This window comes from Crocuta crocuta, unplaced genomic scaffold (genome assembly GCF_008692635.1).
Source record: "Crocuta crocuta isolate KB4526 unplaced genomic scaffold, BGI_CrCroc_1.0 scaffold133, whole genome shotgun sequence".
NCBI classification, from domain to species: domain Eukaryota; kingdom Metazoa; phylum Chordata; class Mammalia; order Carnivora; family Hyaenidae; genus Crocuta; species Crocuta crocuta.
In genome coordinates, this window is record NW_027529438.1 from 591419 (window position 1) to 605037 (window position 13619).

Below are 13619 nucleotides of genomic sequence, written 5' to 3' on the forward strand. Positions count from 1 at the left end.
TCCCTACTGGAGACTTTGGAGTGTTAGTTGTGTTTTTGTGGTCACAACCTTCTCTGACTTACCTTGAAAGGTCACTGATACCACTTGCATGACAAACCGGATGTCCAGCATCTGGTTCCAGCTCATTCCACAGACTTTGTGCCTCGTTATTCCCTCAGAGAGTAGGAAGCACCATTGGGGGTGGACCCCAGGGGAGGAAAGGACAGAAACTGAGGGGCTGAAGTTGGTAGAAAAGTAGCTATCACTGAGTTCCAGATTAGACACATGCTTCAAGTATAATTTTATTGATTCTTGGGATTAAAAAAAAGTGTGCCAATATTGAATTTTGCTCCTTAATGCTGGGAATAGGAAGATGGAAACCACAGCTTTGTAGATTATGGAAACTAACCCAACAGAGAATGTTTGTCAGTGAAGAGGACAGCATTGGAAAGGGGGTCTGCCTGGCATCCTAAGGCATGGACGGTTAGGGCTCTGAGGGTTAGAATGACCTTTGGTAAAAGACCCTAAGTTTGGGGAGGCTGAGATGAGCCCGCACCTCTGCCTGTCTACCCTTCCCCACCCCCCAAACCTGCCGCCGATTCTGAAATGTCATCTAGGTGACATTCCTCCACCTCTTCACTTACTAAATAACCTCATGGCTCCCTGAAGATCTCCCCTGACAAGTCGGATCAGGTGATGTTGTGTTCAGGCTGGTGCATTAGGGGCAGACCTAATGGAACGTGAATGCCAGGGCTGATGCACAGGACCTGAGAGAGCGAGTTTTCCAAGTAATGTCCTTGCCACTTAACTATTGCATGCCCGCAGCTTCTTAGAGGTAACAGGTAGAGGTAAAATTCAGGAAACTGAAGAGAGACCAAGAATGTGGCTCATTAAAAGAGAGGGCAGAATCAGAGGTTATTAAAATTTTAAATGCAGACTTTAATTTAGACTGGTCACTACAATGAACTGGAAAGGATGCAGAGCTCAAACCCCACATGTCTGCACATGCATAAGCCAATCACTCTGCTTCCTCTGTTTTGTCTGTCAACATCACAGCACCTCTGGTCTGGGACCACGAGGATGCCCATGTTACAGATGAGGAAACGGAAGCTCCAGTAGGTAACTCGCTTTCGCACAGTTGTCCTGGGTGCGTGGTAACATCTGCATGTCCTCCCTGTGCCAGCTGTGCAAGAAGAAAGGCAGAGGAGCCGGGAGCGGGCCGAGAGTGAGGCGGAATGTGCCAGCAGTGGCCATGAAGATATGCCTGTGGAGAGGATTCTAGAAGCCGAGCTTGCTGTTGAACCAAAGACGGAGTCCTATGGTGACATGAATATGGAGAACTCAGTAAGCCGTCTTAGAACTCCACCTACCTCCCACTTCTCTCTTGGGTGGAGATGGGCGAGCGGTGGACGAGAGTCCTGGAATGTGCCACTCACAGGACCTTGGGTTTGCTTTTAGACAAACGACCCTGTCACAAACATCTGTCATGCCGCTGACAAGCAGCTCTTCACGCTTGTTGAATGGGCCAAGCGCATCCCCCACTTCTCTGACCTCACCTTGGAGGATCAGGTCATTCTGCTCCGGGCAGGTAAAGGAGAGTCGGACTCGGGTTTCCTTGGGCCAATCGCTTGGGGTGCCATTTTGAAATTACCTTTGGGATCCTAGGACAAGTCACCCAATGAGACTGTACCCATCAAGCTGTGTGCCCCGTTGATGACAGGATAACTCCACCCAGGGTTATTCTTTATATATTAACTTCCGGTGGCCCTCCCCCAAAACTTTTATTCCCAAATGAAACATTGTTAATGGACAGTGAGACTCTTTCTCCGTGTAAGTTTTACCGTGGTTTTAGAATTTGCATTTAATTTTCCAATACAGTTAAGTCATTTTTATTGAGGACAGTCTGAAGCAGTGTTATAAAATTGGAAAATAGAGGTTTTCTCATTTCACAGGTGAGATAAGAGAAGCCAAAGATCTCTTTTTGCTCAAGCTTATTTATCTAGGACCCCTTCCTTTTTTTTTTTTTTTTTAAGTTTATTTATTTGNCCTATTTTCAGATTCTGTGTGCTATATTCTCTCTCGGCTTCCATTTCTGGGACATTGTGCAGCTGACATATACCTCCTCTCTCCTCTGCCACTGAGCCAGCAGGGAAATTCCATAAAGATTGACTGAGCATTGGAAGCGAGTCCCCTCATTTCATCCCTGTTAGATAATGAAGCGTTTGAGTGTTGACTGAAAGTGGCATGCTGTGCTAGGTGCTGCTAGCAGCGTTAAGGGAATAAAGCCGGGCTGTCAGGTCCTGAGGGCAGAGGCTGCAAGGTGTCCTTGCTTTAACCACCGTGGCAGCTAACATGTTGACTATTCCCTGTTAAATGTTTAAACCGTATTTGTTGATTGACTGGGGGTGGGGTGGGGAAGTGTCCTTATCCTCAAGCTGCCATTCTGAGCTGTCCTGGGGACACTCTGGGGGACGTGCAGAGCCATGAGTCAGGGGACCCCCCCATCTCATCCTGTTTCTTCACTCATCAGCTGTATTATTGTCTGCAGCTGGTGTTTAACCTCCTTGGATTTCTGTTTCTGCTTTCATTACATGAGGGCAACAAGACATGCGTGGGGTGGTTGTTGATGAAGCCAGAACACAACCAGTTTCCCCTCAAAGCCTCCTTTTTCTCCTTGCAGGGTGGAATGAACTGCTAATTGCCTCCTTCTCCCACCGCTCGGTCTCCGTGCAGGACGGCATTCTCCTGGCCACGGGCTTACACGTGCACCGGAGCAGCGCCCACAGCGCGGGGGTTGGCTCTATCTTTGACAGGTGGCTGTCTTCTGCTTCCGTGCGTGTGCGCATGTGTGTGCATGCGTGCGTGCGGATACATGTGTGCATGCGGGCGTGTGGACCTGTGGGCAGTGCTGGGGTGTGGGATGGACCACCCACACCGCTGCGCGGGGCAAGAAGCAGAGACCCCGGAACACAGAGGAACATAAACCGGGGAAGCAGAGGCAGATTACAAGAGAGGTTGAAATGATGAGATGGAGATGGAGCCAGTTAGGGGCCAGCACGGTTTTGGAGCAGGAGAGAGAACCGGTTACCTCTATGGGTTTCCTAAGGAGAGACTGGACCATTGACATTACCCAGGGGGGTTGGAGCGGGGAGGTTGAACTGCTTGTCCCAAGGGGGTGGGATAGAGACAAGCAGCCAGGATCAGACGTCCAGAGTCAGGAAAGCTGAGCTGAGGCTTCTGCTGGGCGCTGTAGCCGGTCTCTGGGGAGGGTCTGCCGCAGGAGCCGACCCACCTGGGTCAGGCAGCAGGAGCCCCAGTCTGGGATTCTGTGCCTTAAGTGGCGTGGAAGGAAAATGAAGGCATGTGATTTAAAGAGATGAATGAAATGAGTAGGCGCGAATGATGTGGGGCAAGGGGATGGGGGTAAAGATGAGGATAGTGTTGAAAATAGCCTCCATGCCCAGGGCCAAGGTCCCCTGGCCCCTCTCCACCCCCCATCGTAAATGGATCCAGGCCACGTGCATGTCCACCCTATGCCCTCCCTGCCCTTTCCCACAACGCATTCCATGCAGAGACTGACATGGGCTTTGGTTGACTCCGCCCCCTTCATGGTCCCTGGAGATTTCTACCCTCTCTCTGGAGGCTGCCCTCTGCTCTTCCTCTAGGCATGCCACACCCTCGCCCTGCTTTGCCTGTTGCATTTCTACTAATTTCTAACTCCCCTAGGCCGCCTTTCCAGCCCTGCCCTCCCCCCAGTCCCCAGAGTTGCCCGCTTCCTCCTCCGTGTCCCCTTGGACTTTGCTCACGGCTTTGTGTTGCTGCGTGTTGTTTCCATGTCTGTTTCTTTAATTAACCCGTGAGCTCCTTGAGCTCGGGGGACGGCATCCTCTTCATCTCTGTGTCCCTAGTACCTGCCGCATCGTCGGGAAAACGGGGTGGGTCCATAAGAAATACCGGTTGCGGGCATTTTATCTGCCCTTGGCCTGGTACCCACGGTTTTCTCATCGCCTGTCATTGCTTCCTGTGAACAGAGTCCTGACTGAGCTGGTGTCCAAAATGAAAGACATGCAGATGGACAAGTCAGAGCTGGGGTGCCTGCGAGCCATCGTGCTGTTCAACCCAGGTGACCGGGCGGCGGTTCGCCCTCCTCCGTGCTCGCACGCTCCGTGCTCCCACGCCCTGCAGCCCCCTGGCTCAGCTGAGACGGAGAAGGCAGGGCCGGGAAACCTGTCCCTGCAAGGGCGGAGAGTCGATTCTTCGTGGTTTCTACTCCGAGGGCCGTCTTGCAAGCATCTTGAGTGGGCGTGGAGTGTGCATATGTGGAGACAAGAGGGGAAGATGACAGTCGCCTGGGGTCACAGTGAAGGAGGTGGTAGGAAGTGTCAGATTTTGCATATAGTTTAGGCAAAGCCAGTGGGGTTTGCTGATGGATTAGAGATAGAGTGCGCAGGAGAGGTGTTAAATATAATTCTCAGGGGGTTTTGTTTCCTTTTCCTGAGTGATTGGGAAAATGGAGTTTTATTTGCTGACATGGGGTTCTAAGGGTAGGTGGGTAGGAATTAGGATTTTGTCTTTGGACACTAAAATCTCAGATATGTGACAATGTGGATGGAGCTAGGGTGTATTATGCTAAGCAAAATAAGTCAGTCAGGGAAAGACAGATATCGTATGATTTCACTCTTATGTGGAACTTAAGAAACAAAGCAGATGAACATAGGGAAAGGGAAGCAAAAATAAGATCAACACAGAGAGGGAGGTAAACCGTAAAAGACTCTTAAATACAGAGAAGAAACTGAGGGCTGCTGGTGGGGTGTTGGGTAGGGGCATGGGCTAAATGGGTAACGAGCATTAAGGAGGGCATTTGTTGGGATGCACACTGGGTGTTTTTAAATTAAGGGAAAAAAAATCTCAGGGGCGCCTGGGTGGCTCGGTAGGTTAAGCATCTGACTTCAGCTCAGGTCATGATCTCATGGTTTGTAGGTTCGAGCCCCGCGTCAGGCTCTGTGCTGACAGCTCAGAACCTGGAGCCTGCTTCTGATTTTGTGCCTCCCTGTCTCTCTGCCTCTCCCCTGCTGGTGCTTGCTGTCTCTGTCTCTCTCAAAAATAAACATTAAAAAAAACCTGTTACTTAAAAAGCATCTCAGGTGGATAGTAGACATCTAAGAGTAGCTGGCCAGGAAGCTAGTGTTCGTGAGTCTGGGATTCAAAGAAGTCAGGACTGGAGATGTGCATTCGAGAGCTGCCCGCCTCCACCGGGCACGTGAGGCTCTGAGACAGGTGTGAGCTCATGTAGCGGGTCGATAAAGTTGGGCAGAGAAGGGGACTGGGCAGAGATGGGCACTGGGGTATGCCCTCACATACCGGCAAGGGAGCAAAAAAGAAGAGGCAGCAAAGGAGGCTGAGAAGGGCAGTGAGGGGCAGGAAGGGAAGCAGAGGAGTGATGTCCTGGTGGCCCAGGGAAGAAGAGCAATTCAAGAAGGAGGAAGGGATTAGCTTCATCACGTGCTGCTGGGGGTCAGAAAAGACGACCGGTCAGAATTACGTGGTAATTTATGCACAGGCTTCATCCCATGAATCAGGGGTAGTTAGCTGATGCAGCCCGTGAGTGGATCTGACTTTTGTACGTCATCTCGTCCTTCAGTCTGTGCTGAGCACATGAGAGGCACTCAGTAAATGTGTGAATGTCGTCTTTCTAGAATGAGCGGATAAAGTAAAACTCTCCTCCTTGGAATCAATAGTGGCTGCCTTTGGCTATGAATAGGGTTGTAAGCATTTGCTCCGGGAGTCTATTGGGTGGACTGGGCACAGAGAGGGAGTGCTGGGGGGCCCAGGGGACCAGCCTTGTGTCTTTCACTGTCGTTCCCCATCCAGTGTGTCCCTACTGACTCTTGGGGCAGAGGCCAGAGTGAACGGGGACAGCCTCTATGGAAGGGTGTCCACCCAAGATGTGTCACCAGAGGCTAAATCAGTCATCTTTTTCAGATGCCAAGGGCCTGTCCAACCCCTCGGAGGTAGAGACCCTGCGAGAGAAGGTTTATGCCACCCTCGAGGCCTACACAAAGCAGAAGTATCCGGAGCAACCTGGCAGGTGAGAGAGCGCGCGAGGAATCTAATGGCCGCCGCGAGGCTTCCTGTTCGCCCTGCCTGTGTGGCATCATGCAGCAGGTGCCATCTAGGGTTTTCAGATGGCCTTTCGTCTTTCTAACAAGCCGAAAGCTGCTTCAACATTTCTCTGTTCACCAATCCCTGCTGCAGTGTTAGAGCCTGAAGCAGTGCCTGGCACATAGTGTAGAGGTGTAAATGTTGCCTGAACCAGCATCTGCACACGTGAAGGTGGGTCTCATTATCTCCAGTTTCTAACGAGGCCCCAGGGCTCAGAAAGGGTAAGGCACTTGGCCAGGATCACGGAGACGGTGTGCAGTGGGGCTGGGAGGTGACTCACGTCTGTCTGACTTTCAAAGAGCCTGTGCTTTCCAGGGCTACTGCCTGGCTCTCTGCTCAGCCCCCCATGGGAGCCCCTGCGGTAGAAGGTACAGACAGAGCGTGGCAGCCAGGAGACGTGACTGCTGTCCCCCACAGCCATCTGGGTGGCATATGGCAAGGTGCTGGCTGGCTCTGGCTCTGGGACAATGAGGAGGACATTGGTCAGAAGATCTCTGAGGCCATGATCCAGTTTAGGGATTCCTGAGTTGTTAAAAAAAAAAGACTTTTCTCAAATGTTTCTGCCAAAGCACAGCTAAACAAAAGTTTTCCTCCTCGGCTAACTCTAATTAATTTTTTAAATAATTTGTTTATGTTTATTTATTTATTTATTTTTAGAGACAGAGAGAGCAAGCTGGGGAGGGGCAGAGGAGGGGAGGGGAGAGAGAGAATCCCTAGCAGGCTCTACACTATCAGTGCAGAGCCTGATGCAGGGCTTGAACTCATGAACCGTGAAATGAGATCATGACCAGAGCCAAAACCAAGAGTTGGACGCTTAACCAACAGAGCCCCCGCCCGTCCCCCCAGGCTCCCTCTGCTAACTCTAGGTAAATAGGGAGAATGCAATCCTAGGATCCCACAGAAAACCAAAAATAAAACCAACGAAGCTGCCTTAAAGACAGTTTTGTTTTTAGGATTAATACTATGTGCTCTGGGGGCGCCTGGGTGGCTTCATCGGTTGAGCGTCTGACTTTCGCTTAGGTCATGATCTCGCGGTTCGTGGGTTCGAGCCCCGCGTCGGGCTCTGTGCTGACAGCTCAGAGCCTGGAGCCTGTTTCAGTCTGTGACTCCCTCTCTCTCTGACCCTCCCCTGCTCACGCTGTCTCTCTCTCTCCTAGAAAAAAAAAATACTATGTGCTCTGAAGTCTCACTCATGACTTTTGTTCCTCTGTGAAGTCTCATTTCTGTTTAAGCTGCTTTTTATCCGAGGCTCTGAATAACTCCCAGTGGGTGGCTTCACCCCTTCAGGAGGACACATACGCAGGCCTTGGGTAGTCTGGAGCCTAAGCTGGGATAAGAGACCTCCCGATTTCAGTAATTGAACATGACAGAAATGTATTTTTTGCTCACCTGCCAGCCCTCGGTGGGCGGTCCGTTCAGAGAGGTGGCTCTCTTCCACATCGCTGCTCGGGGATCCATCTTCTTCCTTCTTGGGGCTCCACCATGTCCCAGAGCCACACTGGGTTTGCATCCAGATGATGGAAGGGGAAGGAAGTGGAGGAACACAAGGTGAGGCTGCCTGGGCCAACCTCGCCCTGGAAAAGTCCTCCAGTCCTTCACGCACTTCGATGGGCTGCGACTTAGTCACATGGCCCGGGAGCCAGCTGGAGAACGGAGGCAGCTGTAGGTGAAGGAAGAAGGGGAGAATGGATTTCGGGGGACACCTGGCAATCTCACCTCTACTTGCAATCGGTGAGATTAAAGAACTTTACCCAGCAAGCAGGGCTGGCCGCTGGCATCAGCTCAGCCCTGGCCACTGGGAGCTAACGGAATGCTGATTTCTACCGAATCTCCTGGCTCAAAGGCAACACTGAGCATGTTGTTTTTGAGCCCCTGTTGCGTGCAGGGTGTTAGGAATAAGAAGGCTCATACTCATCCTTTTCATAGAATTGGCTCTAGGTCCATTGTTTACCTCTTAAGACAAACGAAACTGATCTTTTTTTTTTTCTTATTGCAAAAGCAGATCATGCCTCTGTGGGAAATAAGGAAAGTATTTAAGAATTAAAGTAGGTAATAGAATTAATTGATCATACATTCTGGGGGTATATATTTTTCCAGAATTTTCACACATCAGTGCACGTGCACAGAGAAATGTGCGTTTGCAGACATGAAATCGTACAGTTACGGGTGTTTTCCTCTCTTAGCTATTGTATCAGATACTGAAAAGTACAGAATTATCATTTTCAGTGATTCTGTAATGTGTCAGAGGGTGGACGGGTCTTAAGGTATTTAGCCATTGTCCTGTGGAACATTTAGGTTGTTTCTGCTGAATTTTGCTTTAAAAACTTTGGAACTTGCCCGTTTTCCTAGGAACGGGACTGTCTGGGGTTCTGGCTGCCTCCCCCTTAGCTGGACGGGGGCAGGACCCGGGAGTGTGGGGCGGGGGGGTGTAGAGGCGGGACCCCCTCTTGTCCCTGGGGTGTGTCCAGCACAGCCTGGACCGAGGGGGACCGCCCTGAGGCTGAGCAGGTGCATGGGGGGGCGGTGATCACAGGGCAGGTGGGTGAGCGTGCCGAAGGCTAGTCACCTCCGCTTTGCAGAAACTGGTGGCGGGAGGTGCAGGCGCAGCCGGCCAGACACTGTCCGCGGTGGTGAGCTGCCACCCCATGGAAACTCTTCAGAAGGGCACCCTGCCCTAGCGAAGCGGAGGTCACAGCTCAGGAGGATGCAGGCACGTGGTCTCTCACGTGCGGCAGGTGCCTGGACAGCTGTGGGTGCGGAGCACGGGAGTGAGGCCCTCGGGGACTGTCCCCGGGGGCGTGGCTCTTCATGGGCGTGTTGGTTTCCACAGTCCCCAGCTCAGTCCCTAGGTCAGGGGCAGTCAGCGAAGACAGCAGTCCCCTAGGGCATTTAGCATTTGGTGGGGTGTAAATCTTTAGAGTGAACACTATGTTTTCAGAGTTCTATCTCGGCCGTTGTACTTTACAGAGAAGCCATCCCCTTCGCCTAACTCCACAAACGCCTTTCCTGGTAAGAGTCGGGACCAGGAGCTCAGCCTTTACCTAAATGCCTCTTCCTGCTTGGGGACACTCTGCAGATACACTCTGAGGTTTTATAATCAAAACTTTCTGAAGGGTTGTGTTGGCCTGGGTATAGACTTTAATTTTTCTTAAAAAATTTTTTTTTATCATTTATTTATTTTTGGAAGACAGAGAGAGACAGAGCAGAAGTGGGGGAGGGGCAGAGAGAGAGGGAGACACAGAATCAGAAGCAGGTTCCAGGCTCCCAGCTGTCAGCACAGAGCCTGTCACCGGGCTCAAACCTATAAACCCTGAGATCATGACCTGGGCCGAAGTCAGACGCTTAATCGACTGAGCCACTCAGGCGCCCCAGAACCTTTAATTTTTCTAGGTGAAGAAGTAATCCCTACCTTTTTAGATGGTGCCACTTTATTTTTCTTATATTGCCCCATTTCTTTAAAACTTCATGGGGCGTGAATGTAGAAACACACACATTCTCCAGGAGCGTTAAAATTCCGACTTGAAAGTCCCTCATGAGCTGATGTTGTGACGCCAGTGAAGAGCCAGCCTGACCCAGAGTCTGATTTCGGGCCAGAGGGACTGATAGGATTTCGGCCCTTGTTCTTCTTTTGTAAGTCATGAGTTACTGGATTTCCGGTTGGTATTAAACATTAAAAATAAACTTTATCGTCAAAAACGGATTTTGAGAGATGGAGAAAGGCCAGCGAGGCAGGCTGGAAACCAGCAAATTGAGGGGCCTAAGAAGGACGTGCAAGTGTGAGGCTCGCTCTTCACACACTGGCCTCTCTTCCTGCGGTGAGCCTCACAGCCAAGGTCCTTCGCACAGGAGTGTGCAGGAGAGCATGCACGCACATACGTGTGTGCACACACGCCTGTGAGAGAGTGCATGTGTGTGCGGGCATGTGAGAGTGTAGGGTATGTGTGAGCATATGTAGGTGTGTGTGCGTGTGCACAAGCTTATGTGAGGGTAAGAGCGGGAGTGTGTGCACATACACTCACATGTGAGGCCTGTGTGTGTATGTGTGTGAAACATGTGAAGCAGGAGTGGCGAGTGTGTATGGGAGTGTGTGCGTGCATGTGCACGCACCCGTGTGAGAATGTGTGTATGTGTTTATGTGTGCACACGCGTGTATGTGTGACATGTGTGAAGCAGGAGTGGCGAGTGTGTATGAGGGTGTGTAAGTGTGTGCGTGTGCATACACCCGTGTGAGAATGTGTGTATGTGTTGTGTGCACACGCGTGTATGTGTGACATGTGTGAAGCCAGTGTGGGTGAGTGCGTATGAGGATGTGTGTGTGCACGTGCACACACCCGTGAGAGAATGTGTGAGTGTGTATATGGAACGTGTGTCGGGCACGAGTGTGCGGGTGTGCACGTGAGTGTGTGTGCATGTGTGACAGTAGTGGGGTTGTTGCGTGCACACACAACTGTGGGAGTGTGTGGGTGTGTCTGCACACGTGTGCGTCAGGGGCAGAGACCAGTGTATTCGACCCTCACTCTCCTCCATCCAGGGAAGCACATCTGGCGTCGATAACTGCTTGCAAACTGGTAACAAACCGCGATAACTGGGCGGACTGGNGGATGAGAGGAGAGGAGGAGGCGCCCCGCCCTCGCTCTCCTCGTGTTCCAGAGCCTCCCGGGAGGCCTGGCGCACAGTAGGTGCGCAGCGCGTGGTGACGTGCGCACGAGTGGTGACGTGCGCACCGCGGGTCAGCACGTCCGTGCACCCCGCTCCGGTCTCGGCGATTCGCAGGCAGTTGTCGGGCGGGGACGTAAGGAGCCCCCGCTAGTTGGTGGGCGAGAAGCCCGCACCACCAGGACCGGCTCTGCCACCGGCCCGCGTGCAGGAGGGACAGCCGGCCACCCTGGGACGTGGGCACAGAATTCACAACATTCTCAAGAGGCCACGGGGGTGGGGGTCAGCTTCCCCTTTAAAATGTCCAATGAGGGGCGCCTGGGGCGCTCCGTCGGTTAAGCGTCTGACTTCGGCTCAGGCCATGATCTCGCGGTCCGTGGGTTCGAGCCCCGCGTCGGGCTCTGTGCCGACAGCCCGGAGCCTGGAGCTGCTTCGGACTCTGTGTCTCCCTCTCTCTCTCCGCCCCTCCCCTGCTTGTGCTCTATTTCTCTCTCTAAATAAATAAACATTTAACAGAAACGAAAAAGCCCATCGCAGAAGCTTCCAGGAGCGTGTGTAGCCGCCTCAGCGCCCCTCCCGGGCTCCCTCTCCTGTGCAGGCTGGTCTGGGAGCCCAGAGGAGCTGCCTGNCGACTTTTATAGGTGGTTTTGTACAGGTGTTAAAGGAAACCCTTCTTTGCAATCCGAGGGGCTGGGGATCTTTCTGGAAGTTCTTGGAGAAACTCGCCAAGCCTCTGTACATATAATTGGTTTAAATTATTTTTTCACTTGCCGTGGAAAGCAAACGAGCGAATAATAAAATAATATATATGAAGTTGGCATCGCCTGGAGCACGGGCTGTGTTATTGTGCTGGGGGTGGGGGCTGTCTCAGCTGCGGGAAGAACGTTGTTGGGGGGCCGGGGCTGAGGATTGGGGGGGTCCTGAGACAGTCAATCCCACAGTTAGGCAGCCTGAGCAAAGCTGTGCTCGGCCACCGTAGACTCAGCACAGCCCCTGGCGACAGCGGGTGGAAGCATTGTCTGAGCGTCAGCTGGTTTGGTTTTTATCTTCTTCCTCCTAAGGACAATGAGTACAAACAGCCTCGTCCTGTTCAGGAGCAAGTGAGCGTTAAGGCCAAGAGAAGATGTTCTCCTGATGGAGGAAGGTTCTTGGATCCTGGGCGCTGACGGGAGGTAGTAACAAAGGAAAGGAATTTTCTGTTGTTCGCTGGCAACATTAGCAACAGGACCAGAGCACATCTAATTTGTTTTCCATCATTTGCTGACCCTACATAGCCTGTTCTTAAAAGGGAAAGAGAAAATCTCTCCCAGCATCTAGCCTATGATTTCTTCATGGTCCTAGGGTCCCAACTGTCTCCTGGACAGGGAGCTCCTTGATGGCAGAGGCTACGTCCGATACCACAGCTAGGCGCTCTCTCTCTCTCTGTATGTATATATATATATATATGTATGACATATATATATATATGTCACCTTCCTGCCATCTGCAGGAATAGGACTTAATGGATACACAAATCTATGCTATGCTTTACAGGATACCTGCTAAGGGTTGTATGGTGTACAACATGAACAACTGCACATTCCAGGCCTACTTACCTTCTCTGTACACTAGAAACTGACCCAGGGCCTTGCACACAGCAGACACATAGTAAATGTGTGTTATTGAATTGGGGTCCATGTAACTGGAAAGAACTTCCTAACGGGCACTGTGGGTGATAGCTGCCTCATTCCCCATCAACTTGTCCTCCCAGAAGACCCTAGGGCTAACTGTCCAGTCCAAAGACATCCATCAGTGGTCATACAATTTTGAAAAATTAGCTTTGTTTTATTCCTGGGGAAAGTTTAGGGATCCCGTATCCCTGGACATTAAGCAATGGAATTAAAATCTTAACTATGCTGGGTTTTTCCCTGCTTTTCTTTTTTATCTACATTATCTGTGAAGCATGATGAAAATGACTGGGGTTGTGGGGAGACTAAGATTTAACTGTAGGCTCCCTGACCCCCCGCTTCGGCCAGCATAGCTCACTGGAGACGTTCAGCGGCGTGTGCCTTCCGGGGGAACTCACCGTGGCCGCCATTCATGGTCCACCATTCAGGGTGCCGCGTCGTCTTCATCTTTGATCTTTTCCGCAAAGGACCCTGGCTGTTGCCTGGAGCAGAGCACAGCCTGATGAGGGCCCAGTGGGGTGTCGCGCACCCGCCGGGCGGTGTCTCTCTGAACTGCCGCCACAGACATTGAACTTGGCCAGAGATGAGTAGGTGTCTCTTCCCAGGCTGGCTCCATGACATGTGGGGCCTCGAAGGCCACCTCCTTCCTGACCCCAGCCCCCTCACACTCCAAGATGTGCAGCTGAGTGGATGTTCGATCTTCCTTAAGGCTCGGGAGCCGCAAGAGGCGTCCCCAGAGAGAAACCTCTCCTGCCTCCACTTACCTCACCGCGCAGAGGGGTCCCCATTGAGCCATCAGTGCCCACTAGTGTTTCCCGAGCGCCACACCCCAGGCTGATGACACAGGTAACAAAATCAAGGGACTGAAGGTTTAGTGGTGTCTGAAGGGATGGTCACAACGGGGGAGGCCTCGTGGGTAGAGGCCTCCGCGGGCACAGGCCAGCATCCCTGAAACAAAGACGCCTCTGGCCCCGAACGTCCACAGGGCCGAGACTAAGAAACTCTGCTCTAAAGCTTCACTAATGGATCAGAAACTCAAATGGCTCTTTCCTGTTGTTTCAGAATTTTGGCTAAAGCCCCAGGGTGAGGCCAGGAAGCTCCCGCGTGTTTGTTCTAGAAGAATTACGAGATGCACCCACACGACCTTATGAAGAT

General features: G+C 51.9%; 1 protein-coding gene across 1 annotated transcript in view; it reads left to right on the top strand.

Moving 5' to 3' along the window:
* The window catches only part of RXRG (retinoid X receptor gamma), a 27862-nt gene extending 15658 nt beyond the window's left edge, over positions 1 to 12204 (top strand). The window contains exons 4-10 of the mRNA XM_077760006.1: positions 1163 to 1323; positions 1438 to 1567; positions 2660 to 2792; positions 4011 to 4102; positions 5962 to 6067; positions 10792 to 10933; positions 12139 to 12204. Of these exons, the coding sequence (XP_077616132.1) occupies positions 1163 to 1323; positions 1438 to 1567; positions 2660 to 2792; positions 4011 to 4102; positions 5962 to 6067; positions 10792 to 10933; positions 12139 to 12204 (830 nt within the window). The remainder of the gene's footprint in view (positions 1 to 1162; positions 1324 to 1437; positions 1568 to 2659; positions 2793 to 4010; positions 4103 to 5961; positions 6068 to 10791; positions 10934 to 12138) is intronic.
* The last annotated feature ends 1415 nt before the right edge of the window (positions 12205 to 13619 follow it).